The 9,566-nt window shown below is 36.5% G+C and overlaps 1 protein-coding gene across 1 annotated transcript in view; it reads left to right on the top strand.

The window, feature by feature from the left end:
- The window catches only part of LOC107716865 (tripartite motif-containing protein 44-like), a gene marked incomplete at its 5' end in the record, with an annotated part of 14,492 nt that extends 13,367 nt beyond the window's left edge, over positions 1-1,125 (top strand). Inside the window, one exon of the mRNA XM_016523473.1 lies at positions 1,050-1,125. Coding sequence (XP_016378959.1) covers positions 1,050-1,073 — 24 coding nt within the window. The remainder of the gene's footprint in view (positions 1-1,049) is intronic.
- Positions 1,126-9,566: the final 8,441 nt, after the last annotated feature.

Raw genomic sequence — 9,566 nt, 5'->3', positions numbered from 1 at the left:
CTTGCTACATGCTCTAATGCATTAATATTTTATGAAAGTATTTTCTGTGGCCACGGAAATATCCTTTCCTAGAGTTGATATGAATTTACACTGAATGTTCGCTGGACGAACAGATTGGTTGATGGCAATTTAATTCTGCTACAGTTACTACTGGCAGCTGATATAAATAATTGTAATTAATCATAATTAACTGTAATTATTTATATACATTTCCCTTTTGAGCTAATTTAACACTACCCAATACCTAAACATAACTACCTTACTAACTATTAATAAGCTGCAAATTAGGAGTTTATTGAAGCAAAAGTCGTAGTTAATGGTTTGAATTGGACCTTAAAATAAAGTGTGACCGAAAATTCTTAGCAAGAATTTTTATTTGCAATCTTTTTTTTTTTATTACAATAGTTATATTGCTCTCAAACACAATATATTTGATTGAATAAAAAAGAGACAAAAGTAACTCTGTAAGTATTTTTTCTGATCCCCTTAATTCAGATAACATCCTTAAAAAGCTACTATTCAGATGCTTAAATGTACTTAAGACATAGTGAATATTTGCTAAAATGCAGGGACATTATGTTAAAATGTTAAGGTGGATGTTGTACAATATTTAAAATGATAAATACAAATATTTAAAATAGCATATGACCAAGTCAGTGACAGATGATTGTGATTGAAAAAATCCTCACAGAGTGATGTGACATAATAACTTGAATAAAAACACATATCTTTCCTATTCATAAACGCTGTACATGTGCTTGACATGAACTTTGCCTGGCAAAGACAAAGTCACAAGTAATCAATTAATTATCAGTGAAAATATTGCCATTCCTTTTTTTAGCATAATAATTAAATTTTCACAGTTATCAACTAATAATATATCGTCCACTGATATTTAGCTCCATCCCTATACAAACCTATACCTGCCTGTAATTTTCAAGTAATTCTGAAAACTGTAACACATTACAGTATGGTAACCTATTCTTGAAATTGTCAATGCATCAGATCTGGCAATGAATAACCCTTTTATCTTTGCTTTTTTTCCCCAGAATCCTGATTTGAGGCTAAGGTAAGAGATCTAAAATGATCAGTTTCAGTAACTGTCAGGTACTGTTAAATATTACTATTTTAAATCTTATCTACCAACCAAGAAAACGTGAAAAAGATTAACCCAGTAACTTTGTTTTGGTAAGCCGACTGTTTTTTGTAACTGTGACAGCCGCTTTCTGTCCGTGTGCTTCGGATGTGTGCTCTCAGAAAACCTTATATCAGAAGTTTAAACTAATATGGTTTAAAACGCATGATTTCAGTGCAATAAACATGATAATCAGAACCAAGACAGATGTTTTTAGCAGGTCGCAGGCTCTATTCTGGAAAAGGGGGTGGGGAGCAGCAGCTCATTTGTATTTAAAGAAACAGGCCCGAAATACAGCGTGTTTCTGCTTCCCCTCAAAATAGGCATTTTCAAAATGTTATAATAAATGATCTGTGGAGTATTTTGAGCTGAAACTTTACATACACATTCTGGGGACACCAGAGACTTATATTACATATTGTAAAAAGGGGCATAATATGTCTCCTTTAATTAATATAAAAAAAAGGTAAGTTCTGTTCCGTGATGCTGGTAAATTGGTTTGTTCACAATGATGTTGTGTTCCATTTACCTGGCTCAGTGCATATAAAACAGTCTGTAACAGACAAAGCAATAGTGACACATGGTAAAAACATTACTCATAATTGTGTGGTGTGACATTACTGTCGGATCCAATCAGTGGCGGGCACTCGTAACTAGCGGATGGAATCGGACTCAATATTCAGGTCACACTCTTTTCTTTGATCCTATTGAAAAAGAAAACGTGGAACACAGTGGAAGACACACATAGTAAAACTACCATGCCTCTGTCACCGTTACTAACGTGCCCATTGTCAACATATCAAAATCATTCACAATAGCCCCAATCCCCAAATACTGCTGCAGATTACAGTAGCTACAACCTGTCCACATACAAAACCTGAGTATCAGTTAGAACGGAAATTAAATATGAAAACAGTCCGAAATCCGAAACAGAAGTCATTTAAAATGTTTTTTGTATAATTTTCATTTTCATTTCATCATTCTACATAAATGTAGCCTATTCAGGTCACTGCATTTCCTCATATTTCCATCAAATAACTATATTATATTAAAGTTATACAACTAAAGTGTATAAAATTATTTTATTCAGAAATGTCATTTGTTTTTTTTGTTTTTTTTATTTGTTATTTAAATTAATAAACATACATATTTGGAAACAGGTGCAGTAAGTCGCCGGCGTCAGTCACAAGATTTATAAAAATAAACAGCATTCTTTAGACACAGCACACTTCACGACATATTATGCCCCTTTTTGCAATATATAATATAAGTCTCTGGTGTCCCCAGAATGTGTGACGTTTCAGCTCAAAATACTCCACAGATTACAGCTTGGACCTGCTAAAAACATCTGTTTTGGTTCTGATTATCATGTTTATCACGCTGAAATCATGCGTTTTAAACCATATTAATTTAAACTTCTGATATAAGGTTTTCTGAGAGCACACATCCGAAGCACACGGACAGAAAGCGGCTGTCACAGTTACAAAAAACAGTAATTTGTATTTAAATTTAAGAATGAAATCATTTACCTGTTGAGAGTGTGTTGACAGTCTGTAGTTGGATCACTGAACTCCAGAAAATCAGTAATGAGGAGCTTTAACAGTTACAGATTTGAAAAACAAAAGGGCGGGAATAAAGAACCTTAAACTCTAACACAAAGAACCATTTCAGCATGAAAGGGTTATTCAGAATGCTATGGTTCTAAATAAAACCATTACTGCATGCAAAGAACCATATTTTTTTTTAGAGTAGTGACATTCCAAAGAGGCACACAATCACTGTCACCGACTTTTACATTAACTGTTCTCTCCTGGTGGAATGACCTGCCCAACTCAATCCGAGCAGCTGAGTCCTTAGCCATATTCAAGAAATGGCTTAAAACACACCTCTTCCATCTTGACCCTCTAACACTAGCACTCTCTATTCTATTTCTATTCTATTTCTATTCTAACTACTCTTTTTATTTTTATTTTTTTAAAACCCAAACCTTCTAAGACTAGCATTCTCTATTCTTCTTCTATTCTGTTTTGTTTTGATTTATTATAAAAAATTACCCTCTAACACTAGCGTTCTCTATTCTTTTTCTGTTCTTTCAACTTTTTCTTTTTATTTATAAAAAAAAAATGACCCTCTAACAATAGTGTTCTCTATTCTTTTTCTATTCTATCTACTTGTTTTCTTGATTTATTCTGCTGATTAGTGTCCATTTGTGCTGATAAACAACAACTTTGTCACGTATCAAGCCTCTGTGGTTCCCCCTGATCGACACCAGAGGGCACTTTCACCTGAGTAGTAGTTTCCTCTGGACTTCATTTCCCTTAACCCCGTACCTGGCACTGATTAAGAGCACACCAGTGGCTCATTCCCAGGACTATTTAAGCTCCTTTGTTTTTTGTGTAGTGTGCGTGTTATGTTTACTCCTGCTCCGGAGTACTCCTTGATTTTTTAGAGTGTTTAAAGAGTTTAATTTAATCATTCTGCATCAAGCATATTGTATCACTGCATTACAATGTGACAGCTTTCTATTAAAGAGGCAAAGTACACAGTAGAACTAATCAATTGTACTATGAACACTGGGACAAAGTATCTCCTTGAGGAAAATTCAGTGCAATCCATTAAAACAATCCAATGAGGTATTAGGTATTACTGTTATTAAAAATGCTGAACTTATTAAAGGGGTGGTTGATTATGATTTGACTTTTTTTAACTTTAGTTAGTGTGTAATGTTGCTGTTAGAGTATAAACAACGTCTGCAAAGTTACGACGCTCAGAGTTCAATGCAAAGGGAGATATTTTCTTTTTAAGAAGTCGCTATTTAAGGACTACAAAAAACGGCTGGTAGGGACTACAACGAGCTTCTTCCTGGGTTTGTGACTTCACTGACCCTGATGTTTACGTAAACCCCGCCCCCGGGAACACGCAACTATCCATAATGGTAAGGGAGCGTGACGTTTCCGGACAACGTGCACTTGGCGGTTAGCGAATCGCAAACACACTGAGCCCGCTAACCAATCAGACCCCATTGCATATTTCTGAGGGAGGGGCTTCATAGAACCAGGAACTCAACAGACCGTTTTGACAAGAATGGAAACAGCGGTGTAGAATAAAGGTAAAATATGTGAAAATTACTGTGTTTTTTTTAAAACGAAGCATGAACACATTACACTGCACCCCATAAACACAATCAAGCTTTTGAAAAGAGCTGATCAACCACCCCTTTAAGAATTTCTGCCATTTTATAAATAATTTTAACAAATTCACATTTTTGTAGCTTACAGGTAATAAGAGTATAATTTTCAAAGAAAAAAAGTGCCCCCTAAATGCCGTTATCTGATAAATGAATGGCCATAAAAAGTCATGCTGAATCATATGTACAGGTTTGATTGCACATGATGGAAGTCCAGCCAGAAAAGCACTGCAATAGTCCAGCCTAGAAATGACAAGGTCCTGGACGATAAGTTGTGCAGCAGGGCCTGATCTTCCTGATGTTGTGCAGTGCAAACCTGCTGATCGAGCTGTCCTTTCAATGTGGTCTTTGAAGGTCAGCTGGTCATCAAAGATTGCCCCAAGATTTCTGACCGAACTTGATGGGATTGTTGTTGATGAAGCTAGCTGAATGGTGAAATTGTGCTGTAGAGTCAGAGTGGCAGGGAAGATGAGAAGCTCTGTGTGACGAGTGGTGCGGGGCCGAGAGTCGTGGGAACGGAGCAAGGCCGGTGGAGTAAATGATAATGGACAACATACAGGTTGAGCTGTATGTGGTGTTCTTTCATCTATGCCAAGATGTCCACCAGGCTGAGATCAGAGATCTGTGCACCTTTTATCTAAAGTGATTTACAAAAGAGGAACAAAGCAGTTTGTCAAAGAGACAACAATGTTCATAGTACACAATGCCCGTTTTTTTAGATTAGGAGGTAGGCTTGAGCAGAGAAAAGCAGAGTTGATATATTTATTTTGTGTGTGTGTGTTAGGTGCATTGGTTAAGAGTGTGGGGTGGTTAGGTTTTTGCAGAAAAGATGTGTCTTCAGCTGCTTCTTGAAAGATGTGATGGTCTCAGCCATTCAGATGGATGTTGGCAGCTTAGTCCAGGAACAAAGAGGGTGAAGGATTTGGAGAGTGACTTTTTGCCTTATGAAGGCATTGTTCATTCAGAGACCTTAAAGGGGTCATATGATGCTGCTAAAAAGAACATTACGAGCCGTTTTAGGTAGGTGTGACTGACTCTTAACTTTTATAAAGAATATCTCTTTGGTTTTGAGACTTTAGTGTTTGCAACTTTACAGATCTTCTTTATGCACCAAGAGCTTGTAACACTCCAAAGAGAAAGGAAAAATTGAAATCACATCATATGACCCCTTTAACTGGCTGGATGAAGGTAGTGAATTGAGGTAGGGAGGTGCTATTCCAGTGGAAGTCCTGAAAGTCAGCATCAAAACCTAAAATTTGATTCTGGCTGTAAATGGGAGCCAGTAGAGAAATGCAGTAATCCAGCCTTGAAATTACAAAAGCTTGGACAGAAAGGGTCTAATTTTCCTAATAATTTAAAGTACAAACCTACATGTCCAAGTCATTGTTGTGATGTGGGTAGAAAAGCTCAGCTGGTCATCCAACACTACCCAAGGGTTCATAGTTGTCCTGGTTGGTGTTATTGTTGTGGACGCCGGTTGCACAGTGATGTTGTTGTCAATTGATGGGTTTACAGGGATTACCAGGTGATGTTCCTTCATCCAAGCAGAGATGTCTGATTGGCAGGCAGAGATATGAGCTGAAACAGTGGTGTCATCAGGTTGAAATGAAAGATATAAGACCAGCTCCCCCATCTCTCCTAACCTAACTAGGGGTGTGAGGGAAAGAAAAGCTGTTAGAGAGAGCAGCAGGGGTTGCTGCATCCTCAGGTCAAATCCAGGTCTCAGTCAAGTCCAAGATACTAAGAGCTGGCTGAGTAGCAAAGGCTGGAATTAAGTTTTATTGGCAGCTGACTGACATTTCCAGAGACCCAGAGAAAGAGAGAGGTGTAGATTGGATACAGGTTAGCAAGATTGCGTCGTCCTCTGTGTGTGATGTCCGAGTGTTGTTGAGAGACAACAGGAATGTACTGAAAGCACATGATGATTGTGAAAAGAGGAGAAATAAGAAAGTGGAGGACAAATTGAAAAAGATACTTAAGTGCCTTGTCGGTGTCCTTACTCAATGGACTCGCACCGGTAGACTCGCAGGTCTTAACCTTAGTCGGTCTTCAAACGAGGAGGGCTGATGCTTCGCTTCTGCTGCCGCTTCAGTGCCAGCACAAGGACATCAATTAGATATACAGCTTCCCTTGTGAATACTTAAGTGCGCAGCTAGAATAATTTTTCAAGATCAATGACCAACCACACACTTTATCTTCAGTTTTATGGGACACTTTCAAAGCCTGTTTATGAGGCTGCACCAATTCCTTTAAAGGGGCAAAAAAGAGCAAAATAAAGCTGCTCTGCAATCTACAGCTCACTCAACTAAAAAAATAGAGAATTTGCTGAGGCCAAGACCTGATTATATCTTCCCTTTCTTCTTCGCTTTGTTCCCAGGCTGTTCTTTTGCAGTCTTGCTCTCCTCCTCCCTTTGAGTCGCAGAAGAAAGAGAGGCTGCATAGACTTTGTTCGGTTAGAGCTTTGAGAATTTACATTGATCCTAAAAGCCAGTGGCATAAATCTGACCAATTGTTTGTCTGCTTTGGTGGCTGTAGCAAAAGTTGAAGCAAAGGACATCACATTGAGTGAGGAATGCTAGATCTAAGGTGTAAAAGGCAGTTGGATTGACTTTGCATGTAAGCATTTGTAGACACTGTGCTAGGAGTGTTGCTTCTTTTCAAGCTTTGGCCAGAGGAATATAGTTGTAAGATTTCTTTGTGAAATTTGCAAATCTAAAACAGGATTCATCCAGGATATCATGCTGAAAACAATGTAATATAATGCCATAATGCTATATGGATGGAGTTATAATGCCTGATAATAAATGATCAGTAAATTTATGTTAGAGCACAAATTATTATACTGGCTAGCATATCCTGCCTTTATCTTGAAAATAATACTATCTAAATAAATGTAAGCAGTAACAATGTTGTTTTAAAACTTAATATCAACGTTTCTGTGGGTCTTAAAAAGGTCTTAATTTGCCTTTTCATAAATTAAGGCCTTAAAAGGTCTTAAATCGGAGCAGAAAGTCTTAATTCATAGTCACGGCATTAATTGTTGCGTGCACTGCAAAAAATTATATTTTGTTTCCCAATACAAATATCTAAACATCTTTAAATCAAGATTCCTTTACTTGAGATGCAAAATGAAGATATGAAGTCTTGGTGTCTGAGAAACTGAACCAAATTTAGTGAGTTTATGCCTAAAACAAGAACAAATATCTGTCAGTGGGGTATGACAACTTGTTTTACGTTTTTTTTTCCCCCAATACTTTTTTCCCCCACCTCAATAGTCATCGGGGACCAGCAACTGTTTGGTTACCCACATTCTTCAAAATATCTTCTTTTATGAAGAGAGAAACTCATACAGGTTTGGAACAACTTGAGAATAAGTAAATGATGACGATATTCATTTTTGGGTGAACTATCCTTTTAAAAAGGTCTTAAGTCTAAATTCCCCTTCATAAAACCGGCAGAAACCCTGAATATGAATTTGTGAAAGCATTGCAGTTTTAATTAAATTGAACATGTCTGGGTCTGGTGTTGATTTGAGCTATATATGAGCTATAGAACCTACCTACAAAGCCCTGGCAATTACTTGGCAACATAATAGCATACATAGTCACAATGTAACATACATGTTAACAGTTGACGTAAGGCTAGGGCTGGACGATGTGGCCAAAATTTATATCACGGTATATTTCTTAACTTCGGTCGATACGATATAATTCCGATATCGATATGAACACTATCTATCTGAAATAGAAATCTTTTGTAACATCATAAATGCCTTTATCATCACTTTTGATCAATTTTAAGCATCCTTGCTAAATAAAAGTATTAATTTCTATAATTTCTTTCCCAAAAAATAATACAAATTATACTGAATGGAATAGTGTATAATATAACAAAAGCTTTTTTATTTCAGATAAATGCTGATCTTTGGATATTTCTATTCATCAAAGAATCCTGAAAAAAAAACTGTTTGAAATATTGATAATAAGCATATTAGAATGATTTCTGAAGGATCATGTGACACTGAAGACTGGAGTAATGATGCTGAAAATGTAGCTATGATCAATCACAGGAATAAATTACATTTTAAAATCTATTCAAATAGAAAGCAATTTTAAATAGTAAAAATATGTCAACATTTTAATGTTTTTGCTGTACTTTGGATCAAATAAATGCAGCCTTGGTGAGCAAAAGAGAATTCTTAAAAAAAAAAAAAAACATTAAAAATCTTACTGTTCAAAAACTTTTGACTGGTAGTGTAGGCTGATTATTCTTATAGAGTGAAACAAATGTGCTTCAGCCAGAAAAAAGGGTATGAAAAGTGCTCCGAGTCGCTGCCGAAAACAAAAAAATTGAACAACAAAAACTGGAAATGTTGCTGGAGACGGGCTTATTTAAAATGAAAACTCATTCTCTGCCAGCAGGAGGCGCTTTTAGAGTGATAAAACTAGCGGTTTCTCCAGTAACGGCTGTAATCAAAGCAGCTCCGCTCATGAACGCTTCTTTATCAGATCAAATGAAAATGCCATCGAAACTTTTCTGAAGACAGTCAATTCCCTTCAGAGATACATTCATATAAAACACCCGCGCCGTGTTATGATTTTGAAACGTGCAGTGCTCATGTTTATTCAACGAAGTCAAACGGCACAAATAAATCAATGTATGGGAAACACTGGTAATGTATATCGAAATATCGGAAATGTGTTTAAAAATCATATCACCGTTATTGAAAAAAATTATATCGCGATACATATTGATATTGAATTATTGTCCAGCCCTAACATAACACCAGAAAGAGACAAACATATGATGATATGCTGATGTCATTAATGCAAAGGAAAGATAACCACATTGTTAAAGCTCAACAGGGTCTTGACGAGAAGGATAAGGCTTTAACTAAACAAATGCATGATGGAGATTTAGTCATTGCATACTCTGGTTTGATTTGGGATGTAACTTTTAAAACTGCCGTTTGTGTTTGTATCTTTCTAATTATGTGCCAATGCATGATGCTATGTTGTATGTGTTCTATGGTGAAACGTCAAATTGCAGATAGTTCAATGATCAATATTGAGTGCTCCCGTTGGTTGTGATGGTTCTTGATTACCTCTTCCAAACCCTAGAAACATTTTCCAAATTTAAACAATCCTGTTTTTTTAACAAGCAAAAAACCCTGTGATAATTTTGCTCAAATGAAACGGAGCTGTAACCAGTGTGCATGAGGTGTAGACCCAATGACGGGTAAGA

The sequence above is a fragment of the Sinocyclocheilus rhinocerous genome, unplaced genomic scaffold, assembly GCF_001515625.1.
Source record: "Sinocyclocheilus rhinocerous isolate Xijiao unplaced genomic scaffold, SAMN03320098_v1.1 scaffold2435, whole genome shotgun sequence".
NCBI lineage: Eukaryota > Metazoa > Chordata > Actinopteri > Cypriniformes > Cyprinidae > Sinocyclocheilus > Sinocyclocheilus rhinocerous.
Note: the sequence above shows the minus strand (reverse complement) of the source record. Positions and strands in the feature narration are given on the sequence as shown.